Consider the following 15,000-nt stretch of genomic DNA (forward strand, 5'->3'; position numbering starts at 1 on the left):
AGGAGACTAAATGTCAAGTTTAAAGTACAGTTTAGACTTTAGAGAGAAGTAGTAATTTTCCTTCACACCTTTTATGTCATAGGTGTCAAACTCTGGCCCGTGGCACGAAGCCATACCAATTGACTTTACATATGCTAATACTACAAATACCAAAATGCTCTGCTGGTGGTGGTAATGCACCAATATGTGGCTTGGCAACCACCAAGAAAGAGGAAGTAGTCTTAGTGACCTTATATGCTAATGCTAATTCTGGCACCGCACTACTCCTCTGAAAAATGGTAAAGAAAGGCAGAAAATAAAACCTTTCTGAATAGGTAGGAGGCAGAATATCTGTTTAGATATGTGAAAGACGGTCCTGTCTGTCTTGTATGTGGAACCAATGTGCATTACAAGGAGGACAACAACAGAGGACGCTATAAAACACAACACCAAGACAAGCTAACCCTAACCCTAACCCTTACAATGGCAAAAGATTACTGTTGAAATTTAATTAAGAAGGATGCAAATAAAAAGAAAAGTCATGAATGCCAGTGATGTTTTTTTTTTTTATTTGAATTTCAATTTTGCATGTGTGCAATAATAAATTATATATTGTATTGTGTTGAGCTTTGCTGGTTCCATGTTCAGTTGTTGAGCAAAACTAGTTTGGGTCCATCCCAAAAGATTCCATGTTAGAGATGGAGGAAGATTTTTCTCAATAAATATCAATGTTGGCCCGTGACTTTGTCCCAGTTAAAAAATTTTGCCCACTGGCTATTTGAGTTTGACACCTCTGTTTTATGTCATCACACATTGTCAATCAATAAACCCCCCTCCTCCATAAATCAGGAAAGGGGGAGCCTATCCAAGCTACCTTTCAGCAAGAGGTAGGATCAAGTCACCAACTTATTGCAGGGCTAACTAAGATGAACAAATAAGTTAAGACAAATTAAAATATCAAGGCCTGAAACCATTGTTTTGTGACAAAAAATGTTTATGCATGTAATTTAAATTTATTTGATAATCCCTTCCATATAAATAAATGTTTTATTAGAACAATCACTATCACATGACCAGTATTTTCTTTACATGGGCAGAATTCATCTGGATTTACAAAAGACATATCACGTTTGCTTTTCCTTTATTCTTTAATTCCAGGTTCAGTGTCAGTGGGGCTCACTCTACTGTTTCTTTTTCACCACATGGGCACAGTCATATTTTCCTCGGACAACTTTGAGTTTTACTCCAGGCAAGTCCTGGGTCCTCCCACCCTCCACCAGCACTACATTGTGTTCCTGTAGATTATGTCCTTCCCCAGGAATAAATGCCACTGCTTCCTTCCCATTAGAGAGCCGTACACGAGCACACTTCCTGTTTGCAGAGTTGGGCTTCTTAGGCTTCCGAATCATCGTCTTGAGCACCACTGCCTTAAGTTGGGGACAACCAAATGTAGCACTGAGAGACCTAGGAGGTGGTTTGGGCTTCCCTTGACGGTGCATCTGGTTGAGGGTTGCCATTGTTCTGTAGAGAGGGTGGCCCATCCATTCAAAACTGTGCAACGATGCTGTTAATAAATTATGGATAAAACATAAAAAAGTTATGACTTACTTGGAAACATGGGAACAATTTTAAACAATCCATATACATCACTCTATAGCCATAAATAAATTAGGTTTATACAAATGAATTATGACACCCTCAAATACTTTCAATCGTGTGTGAACTCTTACCGCTTACTTATCTGTGCAAAGCTGCACATATAAATTGCTGAGAGACTCCCCGTGATACAATTCCCCTCTAATGACAATAATAATAACATGAATTCTGATTATTACTTGTACTATTGCTCAGCATCTGTGTCTACTGTATCTTTTCACTAGGAAGATAACATCTTATTGAAAGCATAATCCAGTCAGCTTTCATAAAATTTGTATTTTTAATCAAAGTAGGATGATACATTGAAAAATGTACATGACATGATATAAGTGTGGATCAACCTTGGAAAAGAGATGTCAGCGCTGGTCTCAGACACAAGAACAAAGGCATCTGAAACAAAATAATAACTCAATAAAGGAAATAACAGCAAAAACAGCACATGGGATCTAGATACCTAAAAGGCTTGTACTGCTGATACGTTTAATATACGGCTTTTACAGTTAATTCCTAGAACAGCTACATTTCTCTTGAGCTAGTAATACATTCATTTCGAATCAGGTAACCTTAGTTATTGGTGTCATTTGGTTAGCAATAGCCTGATTGACACTTAAATCGACCTCTTTATGGACTACATTTGAGTCGTACAAAAAAAATCTATTTAAAAATTCTTCAATACATATAAGATGAAGGTGAACTATGATACATAAAATTGTATCGTATAACGTTGACCAAGACCCATTTCATAAATGCTGCGTGGCATTTCCCTCACTTTAAGCTTAAGAAAGTTATATTAACTGTAAAATAAAAACGAAAATGCTAGCTAATGTTTTGGGATTGGACGCAACATATACAATGGCTAACAGCTAACTTTGTAAACAGCGATTACGAGACGGGGATTGTGAAATAACGTCGCCTGGTGACTCGACGATCGGTAACTACAGTAAAAAAAAAAAAGTTGTCAGTTAATTAAGTTAAAGGGTAGAATGTGAGGAGATTTACCGCATCTCAATTGAAGAACGACACAAGGACGAAACAGTAACACGGGGTTAGGCTAACGCAACTACCGGCCCTTGCTCTGTGCGGAAGTGCTACCTAGTAATTCTTCCCCCGAAGTCGGGAAAATAATCTCTGTTGAAATATTTTAATGTGTTTGAGTACTAAACGTCCGTTGATCATTTAACAAAAAGGTAGTTGTTACGCTTAAGAGATTTAAAAAAACAAAATCGCTCTCCGAACATACCTTTGCTCATCGCAGGCAGTTGTACTTGAACCTCGTATTTCCACAGGAACCTCAAACGCACCACGCTTGTCTAAGTGTCGATCTTCGTCAGACTTCCGATGCTGAAATGTGTGTTGAGGGAAGAGGTTTTCCTCTGATGGCATAACGGTCATATTTGTGCAAATGTTGAACAATGTTGAAAATTCAACCACAACTGTAGATTCTGCCAGATTCTCCGGGAGGCGCCGTGCCAAAAGGAGTTCTGAAATGTTTAAGCAATTCTATGCGCAATTAGGGTTATGTTGTGTTAGGGTTAACCCTAACCCTGTTGTTATGTTAGGGTTAACCCTAACCCTAACCCTGTTGTTATGTTAGGGTTAACCCTAACCCTAACCCTGTTGTTATGTTAGGGTTAACCCTAACCCTAACCCTGTTGTTATGTTAGGGTTAACCCTAACCCTAACCCTGTTGTTATGTTAGGGTTAACCCTAACCCTGTTGTTATGTTAGGGTTAACCCTAACCCTAACCCTGTTGTTATGTTAGGGTTAACCCTAACCCTAACCCTGTTGTTATGTTAGGGTTAACCCTAACCCTGTTGTTATGTTAGGGTTAACCCTAACGCTAACCCTGTTATGTTAGGGTTAACCCTAACCCTAATCCTGTTGTTATGTTAGGGTTAACCCTAACCCTGTTGTTATGTTAGGGTTAACCCTAACCCTAACCCTGTTATGTAAGGGTTAACCCTAACCCTAACCCTGTTGTTATGTTAGGGTTAACCCTAACCCTGTTGTTATGTTAGGGTTAACCCTAACCCTAACCCTGTTATGTAAGGGTTAACCCTAACCCTAACCCTGTTGTTATGTTAGGGTTAACCCTAACCCTAACCCTGTTATGTAAGGGTTAACCCTAACCCTAACCCTGTTGTTATGTTAGGGTTAACCCTAACCCTAATCCTGTTGTTATGTTAGGGTTAACCCTAACCCTAATCCTGTTGTTATGTTAGGGTTAACCCTAACCCTAAACCCGTCTTCAACTTCCACCTGCTTAACTCTTCACATGAACAGAACATTTGACCAGGGTTGCCCAAGTTTTTGCAGAACAATATATAGAAATACATAAAAACATATAGAATAACTTAAACTTCCCTTTGACAAACAACCATCACTTTGTTTCACAATATTGATTTTTATTGTGATTTCAGACATGTTTATGTGCATTGATGGATGATGGCTAAGCTGTCATCCATGTTGAACAACACGTCCCCCCCCCACAGGACACCCTGGCAGCACCTTCAGGGAGCGGCTGCTCCACCCTCGCTGGGTGAAGGAGAGGTATCGCAGATCTTTCCTGCCGGCTGCTGTCAGACTGCACAATAAACATAACGCCCGCTAGCACAATCTGAATATTATATATTCTGATATGTATATAGTATTCACCCTCTGTACTATGTACAGGTATCCAGGGGCCGAGTATCCATTTATCTGGATTATTGTAAATATACATCCTCTTTCTATATTCCAAATTCTATTCTATTTTATCTTAATTTCTCTGCGTGCTCTTGATGTTGTTGCACTGTAAATGTCCCCGTGTGGGACAATAAAGGACCTGAATCTGAATGGATCCTGATGGTGCTTGCTCTATTCTCAAACACAAAATCAAAAAGGGCAACACAGGCAATATTCCAGGAGACTTGTGCCAGTATGACTGACAACTAACGAGTGAATTGGAGCTTCTTTAGAGCTGACGTAGCAGAGTCCAATCATTGTGGCAAATATATCTGGCTGGACCTTACAGGTTCTGTTTTGAGGCCAAACCTTCATGTGCGCCAACAATTGAAAGACCACTGTTCCAGGACACTTAAAGTCAGCACATCTGGGGGAAACACACAAAGAGGCACAGAGTTTTGGTCAATCCTCCTTGAAATGAACAATTTAATGCTACATTAGAAAATCACTTTAACATTGCCCCCAGGCCCCCCCCTGCTATGGAACCATCTCCCTGTCCAGGTACGGGAGGCTGACTCCATCGCTACTTTTAAGATCAGACTCAAAACCTACCTCTTTGAAAAAGCTTATTGTTACTAATTCAGTAGTTCCAGTTTCTATCATAGACAGACAAATTATCATACCTAGGGGTCGTCTAATCGTTAGGTCACATCTTAGTTATGCTGTTATAGGCCGAGGCTGCCGGGGTCCGGAAACATGATCACCTGACAGGCCTCTGTCACTCCACTGGGTCATGGTTTCCTCTCCTTTCCTCTCCTCATCAAGCAGACTAGTTATGCTGATTCTTGTGTAGTTTTTCTGCTTCTCCCCCCCCCTATTTATTTACAGGTATCGCCGCCCTCAGAGCTGCATAATGACCTCCGGCCCCGCTGAAGTGATTGTGCATCATATTTTTTATGTGTGTTTCTGTGCTCTGTGCCTCTCCTCTCCCCCTCCTCTTCTTTCCTCTCCTCTTTCCCCTCCTCCTCCTTCTCCTCTCCTCTACCTCCCCTCCACTCTACTTCTCCTCTCCTCTACCCCTCTCCTCTCCTACCTATTCTATCCTCTACCTGTCCTCCCCCTTCTCCTCTCTCTTTACCCAGCCGGCCATCAGCAGGAGGGTCCCCCTACATGAGCCTGGTCCTGCTCAAGGTTTCTTCCTGTTAAAGGGGAGTTTTTCCTTGCCACTGTTGCTTGTCTGGGGTCAGGCCCTGGGATTCTGGAAAGCGCCTTGAAACAATTTGGATTGTATAAGACGCTATATAAATAAAGATTGATTGATTGATTGATTGCAGATCAATTTTCTCATCAATTTCCTCTGTCTCCTCCATCTGCCCTCCGTACTCGTCCTCCTCCTCTGCTTAGTTGTCCAATAGCAGACGGGCTTTGATGGGTTTCTGGCAGGTACAGGATGCTTCATGACACCCCTCATTGGTATTAAGATCCAGGCTTTGACTCGGCAATTCCAGGACTCTCCTCAATTTTCAGCCAGTCTTTGGTGGATTTACTGGCATGTTTTGAGTCTGTTAGGTTCAGGAGTCCAGTTCCACTTCAGCTTTAATTTGTCTTTTTACAGATGTTTCTCGAAGGTCCTCAGATACTGTACTCATCTGTGCAAAGGGCATTTTCACAGGTCGTGCTCTTTGTCTTCCTTTCACTGTATAGGGGACCACAGTTGCCACCAGAGTCTCATAAAAACTCCTCGCCAGTGGCCCGCACACATCAAATGATCCTAACCTCCTCAGGCCATCAAGGTGACCTTGAGTGGATGGTGTTGAAAGCACAGGAGTCCAAAAATAGAACCCTTACAGTGTTTTCAAAGTCTTACAGGTGAAAAAGTAACGGCAGAATTAATTAATGAGGTCAGATGGGAGCAAACGCCCAAAGGCTCCCACAGAACTGGAGAACTTTCAAGGCTACACCATTCCAGGAAAATTGATTAAAATAACCAATTTACCCAAATTGAGTGTTACGGTACACTATTTAGAAACACTAACTTACTGATCTATTTTTTGTCATGTAATTATTATATTTTCATTCATCTTAGTTTTGGGGGGACCCTCCAGGTACCTGGGGCCCGACAGGTACCGGTCGCCGTCTTTGCAGCAGGTAGATGATGAATTCAACAAGAGTAAAATCTTGTTGAAATCACATTTCCATTGTTTGCATTTTATGTCATTGTTGTGAAAGGGTTACAAAAATGTGCCACATGTAAATACTTCAGTAAAGTTCTGTCTGATGGACAGTCAAAGATGCCACCCATTGATCATGAACACTCATTAACAGAATATCAAAGCACCATCTAATATTAAAATCATTACACACCTGAGGGTGCCGTCAGTCTAGGGGGAGAAGCTCATTTGATCCACCGTGTTGATTTTCAACTGGTTGTCAAGAATCTTGAAGATTTCCTGAATGTTTGGGACATAACCCGACTGAAGCTTTGACCACAGAGGAACATCTGATCATGGAAAAGAAGCACATTTACTTCCCTGACATCAAACCCAAACCAGAGATTCCTGTTAAATCCCAACTCACCATTGAGAGTGACCTCAAAGGCTCCAGTGGACAGAAAATGAGTCTCCATCATGTTACAGAGGAAGTAGGCCATTAGACAGGAGAAGATCTACCAAACAGTAATTGAAACCAATTTAATCGATGGAAATTCAGAGGAGGACATCTTACACACATCATGGGCCTGCACAGCCAGCAACAAGAAACCACTTAAAGGTGGTGGCAAAAGCAGCACAGAATATTATTGGCTTTTATTAAAAATCCTGTCGGACCACTCGCACCCACACCAGGACTCGATTCGCTTAGAGGGCAGCACCGAGAGAAGCCCCGTGTGGAGGACAACGATTTTTACAACTCTTTCAACTTGTGAGTGATCAGACTGGGAATTCTTGACAATAACCTTGAATTGAATTGAATTGAATCAGATTTATTGCCATTGTTCATGTAATACACAGTATTACACAAGCTAGGAATTTGTCTTGGTGTGACGCTGCGACATTCAACATAAAGAAGACAACACTAGAATAAGATAAATAAAATAAGATAAGACATATATACAGTATATACATATATTGTACATATACTTCCTGTTAAATGCAGAACTGATTTTTAACGAATTCCTTTTAAAAATTGGGTTTAGATGTACATTTTCTTTCTAAACACATATCAGTCATATTTTCTGTTCACTAAGGGAACTGGTCCTACATATTCCATGTACAGGTTTGTGTATAGACACAATTAAGAATACTAGTGTTTTTTATTGCCATTATTATAAATGCCACATTAAGACATATACAACATAATTGCTCTAATTAACAATCACAAAGATCAGCATTGATCATTTCATGTATTTCTTCTGCATAAACACTGAATATTAAATAGCTTCAGTCTGCGTGCATTGCAGGAGGAAAGTTTCCAGAACCTGTATTTTTTTAATAATCTTACAGCCAAAATAATTTCTCAATCTGAATTCAATACCCTAGAGAGACAAAGTCAAAATAGAATTGTTAGATTTCAAAACTTAAAAAAAAAATTAAACATTACATGGACATAAGTACTATATTCAGATTTCTGATTATATCCAGGGTTTAGAGGGTTAGGGTTAGAGGGGTTAGGGTTAGAGGGTTAGAGGGGTTAGGGTTAGAGGGTTAGGGTTAGAGGGGTTAGGGTTAGAGGGGTTAGGGTTAGAGGGTTAGAGGGTTAGGGTTAGAGGGGTTAGGGTTAGAGGGTTAGGGTTTAGGGGGTTAGGGTTAGAGGGTTAGGGTTAGATCGTCTTGGTGAGGGTTAGGAATTAGAGGGTTAGGGTTAGGGTTTAGGGGGTTAGGGTTAGAGGGTTAGGGTTAGATCGTCTTGGTGAGGGTTAGGAATTAGAGGGTTAGGGTTTAGGGGGTTAGGGTTAGAGGGTTAGGGTTAGAGGGGTTAGGGTTAGATCGTCTTGGTTAGGGTTAGGGTTAGAGGGTTAGGGTTAGATCGTCTTGGTTAGGGTTAGGGTTAGAGGGTTAGGGTTAGAGGGTTAGGGTTAGAGGGTTAGGGTTAGATCGTCTTGGTTAGGGTTAGAGGGTTAGGGTTAGATCGTCTTGGTTAGGGTTAGAGGGTTAGGGTTAGAGGGCTAGGGTTAGAGGGTTAGGGTTAGATCGTCTTGGTTAGGGTTAGAGGGTTAGGGTTAGAGGGTCTTGGTTAGGGTTAGAGGGTTAGGGTTAGATCGTCTTGGTTAGGGTTAGAGGGTTAGGGTTATATAGTTAGGGTTAGCTCGTCTTGGTGATCTTTTCCGGATTCACACCAAACAAGTGTTTTCACTCTGCAGCATTTGAAGAAACAGAATATTTAGGGTTAGGGTTAGGGTGTTGTTGCTGTTTCTTTTCCTGGTTTCTGTCAATTTTTTTTTGCATTTATTTTCATAAATGTTTTTTTGAAAACTCAGATTCCCTATAACATGTGTGTTAAATTCCTGTTAATTTCATCTTAATACAACTTTCCTAAACTATTGCCTTGTTACATCTTCTCCAAGGGGCACAGAAAATCAGGAAAATGTTTCCTTGTGATGTAAAAGAAAAGTACCAAAAGCAAGTACTGTTTTTGTAGAGCTACAGATGCTGCTGCCTGATTGACTACCAATCAGCCCATCTGAATCTCTTACCTTGTTCTCCTGACTCCAGATCCAAGCTCTCGGAGTATCGAGGCCAAGAAGGATGAAGGGATTCTGACCACTGATAATAAGGAGGATGAAAAGCATCTTCAGGTAGGAAAACAGGCTGCCCATCAACCTTAACACAAAACAGGTGAAAAGTGAGCTCTCATTGGTAAATAACTTACTGCCAGCACTTCAGGTGATCGGTCAGCTACCATGTTAACAAACACATGATAACTCAACTCACTTGTTGAAGGGAGTCGGAGGGTAATTTTCTCCTTCAATGCGTATGCCCGGGTACAGCTGGTTTATTGCCCGCGAGTACTCTTGGAATACTTTGCTGTAGCCTCAGGAGATACTGGAAAACATGATGGGCCAGTTATTAGGGTTAGGGTCAGGGTTAGGGTTGAGGTTAGGGTCAGGGGTGAACAAGTCAATGAACAATGGTAGAGCAAGAATAGGACGCAGACACGACTTTCACTGAGAAACACAATCAAGCCACTATGCAACTGAGACCAATGTGAATGAAATCGTACCATATGGTCCTAATTTACCTGATATAAGTGCTACTACCAACAAACAGCTATTGAAAGGGACTGCAGAGGGATATAAACATGAGAGGAGAGATAGGAGGAGAAAGATAAGTGATGAACAGAAAATAGAATCGTCTTAATATTTAGACGATTGAAAAATAACGTTCAAATCTATAAGGTATCGTACTGCAGCCAGATTACCATTTTTTATTATGACGCCAGTTAGCATGTAGCTGCGCAGCTAACTCACCAGTACTGGAACTTGAGGACCGGCCCGTTGTACAGAGTTGACTTGGGTTTAGCCTGGCCAGGGTCTCGGTAAAGGCTCGAAGTTGTGACCTGACCTCGCTGGAGACCCGTTCTCACAAGATAAATGTCCCTGGCCGTCAGGGCTGTGAAAAGGAGCAGAGCCGACAGCACACCGATCTGGTTGTACTCCGCCATACTTGTTTATTCAGCGGAAACCGGAAGCATTGTTTATTATTCACCACAGTAAGAGCCGGGGAAAAGCCTTATCTTTAAAATTTTGGAATCGATTTTGTGATTGGTGATGACAAAACATTTTGAATCAGCTGTCATTTAATGGTTTTTTTTATTACATTTGATTATAGGGAAATCCTTTCCCTATAATGAGGTCGTGTATAGTGTCGGCCTATACACGACCTCATAGGAAGGATTAAAAGGATTAAAAGAAATAATGTTTCAAAGTTGCTCCCAATTTAGTCAGTCTTGATAAATATGTGAAAATAATAAGATGTTAAATTTAGATGTTAAATTAGTTAAATTAGATGTTCTTACAAAAAATTAACCATAAATAAAGCGGTTTCTCGTTGTATTACTTTGAAAGTATATATGCTTGTTTCCGGTTTTGTTCAAAAGCCTGTAGTAGTTTGCCGACTTTTCGCCGTTGTCACTATAGTGGAATTAGATTAATGAGTATAATTCACAAGTTTTATTTGTATAATATAATTTTACTTGGGGAAATTAAAAAAAACCTCGCCATCTTGCGTCACAATTACTCGACGCACAGCAGTAAACACCGTGACGTCATCTTTGGAGGTCTTTGCGGCGTGTGTATGAAGGGATGAAGGTGAAAGGAAAAGAATAAAAATTTAATTGTATCAATTATTTTTCTGTAAACTGTTCCTCACGATCTGTTTAAATTGCATGTCACTTGCACACCGACGTTAAACAGGTATGTTCACTTCTTACGTCAACACATTTTTAAGTAAAATCAATTTGATATGATGATCGTGTAGATGTTCTATTTTGTCATTTAATTAAGTTATTGTTAGTAAAAAAAAATGTAATCATATAAACTACGAGCCAACCACTCTGAAATGAACTGATTAAAAGACCAATTAGACAGAAGACATAACCAGAATTTTACAGACTAAACACTTGGTGTTATGATTATACTGTATATTATATATGACAGCTGGCAGCTGCCTTGTCCCTTAATTTGAAAACTCAATCACGCCGTTTTTAATCCAAGTCTTTTTTTAGGTCAACATGTTCATTATGAAGTTCCTGCAACCCCCACCACGCAGAGTCAGGTGTTCTGTGGTGGCCAGGGCACTTCCCCCTGGTTACACCTGGTCTGCCCCTGCTGCCTGCTGTCCCGGAGTACCTGTAAATTTAGCTTTGGGTTGTCAGGACTTTATCAAATATGAGGACCTTCTCAGCAATCAGGACTCCCTTATGTCCCAAGACTCTGTCAGGAAGCAGAGTTTTTTTAAAAGATGGGTCATTGTTGGGATTGAGCGTTGTGTCGAGGGCTCAGTCCATGTCAGGCAACAGCACAAGTGCCGGTTCTGGCTGGTATAACAGTCTGGCAGAATCGGGTCCAGTGCACCTCTGTGAACAGTATCTGATGGGAGTGCAGCAGGTGACTGGGTTTCCGTGGTGGTTGAGCATCATCATGTCAACAGTGATGGTCAGGACACTGATCACTCTACCTCTCGCGACCTACCAGGTGGTCATCATTGCCAAGGTCAGTGACAGAGGACACAACTCATTTAGTTTGATGTACAGCGCTGATTAGGCCATAGATAAACTGATCAGGACCACAGCTGTATATTTTCCTCCCCCTCTCTTCTGTTAACCTTCTGCCAAGCTCAAGGTCAGGTATGGATGTCATTGTGTTTTCTCAGGCCTCACCATGGTAACATCACTCTGATTTTAGGTGGAGGCACTACAGGCTGAAATCTCTGAGCTGGCAAAGAGGCTTCGATATGAAGTTTCGTTTCAAGGAAAAGAGAGAGGCTGGACTGAAAGAGAAAAACGGTAAGAAACACATAAGTAAAAGAAATGGAAACCTTACTGATTCCTGAAGAAGAATCTACCTCATTTGCCTCATATTCATAAACTAATTGGAACAATCCGAGCTTCTAACATCTACTGTTAAATATGATCCAATATGGATCCACAGTTTCTTTGGTCCTGCTTCTGATCCAGTTTAGTTTAATTCATTGATCTAAACTTAATTTTAATTCCTGCAGTAATACCGAACAGAGCTAAGAGGCTTGCTCACACTGTGGATTAAAAGTAAGTTTTCAAAAACACGGTGAAGTTTCAAACAGACAGGAAGGGAGCACTCGTTTGAAGTTTGTTTGGAGCCTTTTCTGTCATAGTTGTAAGTCACCTGAGCCAGTTGGGGCTAACCCTAACCCTAACCAGTTGGGGTTAACCCTAACCAGTTGGGGCTAACCCTAACCCTAACCAGTTGGGGCTAACCCTAACCCTAACCCTATAAAATGGCAGAGTGCATCATCTTCCAACACTGAGCTGGAGAAGTTTCAAGGACTGGACTGTAGAATCTTTGCTTTCTCCTTTGAACCACCCAACCAACAGATTTTGGTCTGGACGCGTTCTTCTGGAATGGTGTCCATATTTCTAAAAGGTTTGGGTTCAGTTTACTTCAAGTAAAAGTCAGATTCAGATTCCTTTATTTGTCCCACAATGGGGAAATTGACAGCGCAACAGCAGCAAAAACACGCAGAGAAAAAAATCAAAATAAGAATAGAAAATCTATAAAAAAGAATATACATATATATGTCCAGGGGACATCCCAGGACAGAGCTGGCCCTCCTCACCAGTCTGTCCATCCTCCTCCTGTCCCTGTCCAGGGGACATCCCAGGACAGAGCTGGCCCTCCTCACCAGTCTGTCCATCCTCCTCCTGTCCCTGTCCAGGGGACATCCCAGGACAGAGCTGGCCCTCCTCACCAGTCTGTCCATCCTCCTCCTGTCCCTGTCCAGGGGACATCCCAGGACAGAGCTGGCCCTCCTCACCAGTCTGTCCATCCTCCTCCTGTCCCTGTCCGTGATGCTGCTGGACCAGCAGACTATCCCATAATAGATGGCTGATCCCACCACAGAGTCATAGAAAGTCCTCAGGAGGGGTCCCTGCACTCCCAAAGACCTCAGCCTCCTGAGCAGGTGAACACCCAGGTACTTATAGGTCTTCACAACGTCGATGTCCGTTCCCAGGTGTTCACCGGTGCAGGCGGGGGGTTGTTACGCCTGCGGAGATCCACCACCAGCTCCTTGGTTTTGCTAGCGTTGATCTGGAGGTTTTTCCGCAGGCTCCAGTCCACTCAATCACAGGACTGAGTTCTTTGCAGTAGTTCAGGTTGTGAGGAAAAACAATGTTCCACTTCAGTTTTATCTGATTTTAGGTTCCAGTTCCAGAAGCACCTGCGTCATCTGGTGTCGCAGCTCTACATCAGGGACAACTGTCACCCATTCAAGGCAAGCCTGCTAGTTTGGGTTCAGCTGCCTCTGTGGATCAGCCTCTCTCTGGCTTTGCGTAACCTGAGTCTGAATCAACCTGGTAAGCTTGCATTGACTCCTGAGCAGTTGTCTGTGGTTCACAACTAATTATCTGTTGTGCAGCAGGGCAGTGTGGTCTCACAACAGGAGGTGCTCTGTGGTTTCCAGACCTGACCTCCCCCGACTCCACATGGATCTTGCCCTTGTGTCTTGGACTCACCAACCTGCTCATTGTAGAGGTCAGTATGCTTTGTGCAGAGCACTTGTCAATCAACCCCCCCTCCTTTTTTCTGTCAATTTCACAACCTACACGGTCAAAGCAAATGACTCTTCGCATGAGCCACCCTGTTAACCATCCCTAACACCATGTTAACCATCCCTAACACCCTGTTAACCCTAACCCCAATACCTGTTAACCCTAACCCCAACACCCTGTTAACCATCCCTAACACCCTGTTAACCATCCCTAACACCCTGTTAACCCTAACCCCAATACCTGTTAACCATCCCTAACACCCTGTTAACCATCCCTAACACCCTGTTAACCCTAACCCCAATACCTGTTAACCATCCCTAACACCCTGTTAACCATCCCTAACACCCTGTTAACCCTAACCCCAATACCTGCTAACCATCCCTAACACCCTGTTAACCATCCCTAACACCCTGTTAACCCTAACCCCAACACCCTGTTAACCATCCCTAACACCCTGTTAACCCTAACCCCAACACCCTGTTAACCATCCCTAACACCCTGTTAACCCTAACCCCAACACCCCTGTTAACCATCCCTAACACCCTGTTAACCCTAACCCCAACACCCTGTTAACCATCCCTAACACCCTGTTAACCATCCCTAACACCCTGTTAACCCTAACCCCAACACCCTGTTCACCATCCCTAACACCCTGTTAACCATCCCTAACACCCTGTTAACCCTAACCCCAACACCCTGTTAACCATCCCTAACACCCTGTTAACCCTAACCCCAACACCCTGTTAACCATCCCTAACACCCTGTTAACCCTAACCCCAACACCCTGTTAACCATCCCTAACACCCTGTTAACCCTAACCCCAACACCCTGTTAACCATCCCTAACACCCTGTTAACCATCCCTAACACCCTGTTAACCCTAACCCCAACACCCTGTTCACCATCCCTAACACCCTGTTAACCATCCCTAACACCCTGTTAACCCTAACCCCAACACCCTGTTCACCATCCCTAACACCCTGTTAACCATTCCTAACACCCTGTTAACCCTAACCCCAACACCCTGTTAACCATCCCTAACACCCTGTTAACCAATACTTCTGTTGTTTATGTTCATTCATATTTCTTCTTCTTGTTCAGGTGTTTTCTTTGCAGAAACTCAACCAATCGCGTTTTCAGAGGCTCACCACAAATTTCATCCGGGTTTTCTCAGTGTTGATGATTCCAGTTGCTGCTTCAGTCCCTTCTGTAAGTTAAATATCAAATCACAGTAGTTTCCCCACTGAATTGGATCCTGAAAAACACACAAAGGGCTTAATGGTAATCAGCTTTAGTGTAACGTGTTAAGGGCTTAAGTGTACGTGTACCAGCCTCGGGTTCAGGAGAAGGTGATGAATCAGGTTCTTTGTGAAGTTTCTACATTCTTGCGAATTCGAAGGTTCCAAACATGGAGCTGCTCAGGTGTTTTACAAAGAATTTAACCCCTACGATTATGAC

The 15,000-nt window shown here is 42.3% G+C and overlaps 2 protein-coding genes across 5 annotated transcripts in view; one reads left to right on the forward strand and one right to left on the reverse strand.

Annotated features, from left to right (window-relative positions):
- Positions 1-4,345: 4,345 nt before the first annotated feature.
- LOC101073267 (selenoprotein T2-like) lies at positions 4,346-9,975 on the reverse strand. Its single transcript, XM_003978709.3, has 6 exons — positions 9,765-9,975; positions 9,229-9,339; positions 8,991-9,117; positions 6,878-6,965; positions 6,665-6,800; positions 4,346-4,727 (listed from the first exon to the last, which is right to left on the reverse strand). The coding sequence occupies exons 1-5, from the start codon at positions 9,956-9,958 to the stop codon at positions 6,682-6,684; spliced, it is 639 nt and encodes a 212-aa protein (XP_003978758.2). The 5' UTR covers positions 9,959-9,975; the 3' UTR covers positions 4,346-4,727; positions 6,665-6,681.
- A 536-nt stretch (positions 9,976-10,511) lies between these two features.
- LOC115248433 (cytochrome c oxidase assembly protein COX18, mitochondrial-like) overlaps positions 10,512-15,000 on the forward strand; it is a 5,328-nt gene continuing 839 nt past the window's right edge. For 2 of the 4 annotated variants that reach the window (XM_029832148.1, XM_029832151.1), the window contains exons 1-6: positions 10,552-10,709; positions 11,021-11,507; positions 11,700-11,800; positions 13,194-13,348; positions 13,411-13,526; positions 14,644-14,751. In XM_029832148.1, coding sequence (XP_029688008.1) covers positions 11,184-11,507; positions 11,700-11,800; positions 13,194-13,348; positions 13,411-13,526; positions 14,644-14,751 — 804 coding nt within the window. In that variant the 5' untranslated portion in view covers positions 10,552-10,709; positions 11,021-11,183. Of the gene's footprint in view, positions 10,710-11,020; positions 11,508-11,699; positions 11,801-13,193; positions 13,349-13,410; positions 13,527-14,643; positions 14,752-15,000 lie in introns of all 4 variants that reach the window. The other 2 variants (XM_029832149.1, XM_029832150.1) reach the window with 2 other exon arrangements.

This window comes from Takifugu rubripes, unplaced genomic scaffold, assembly GCF_901000725.2.
Source record: "Takifugu rubripes unplaced genomic scaffold, fTakRub1.2, whole genome shotgun sequence".
Taxonomy (NCBI): domain Eukaryota; kingdom Metazoa; phylum Chordata; class Actinopteri; order Tetraodontiformes; family Tetraodontidae; genus Takifugu; species Takifugu rubripes.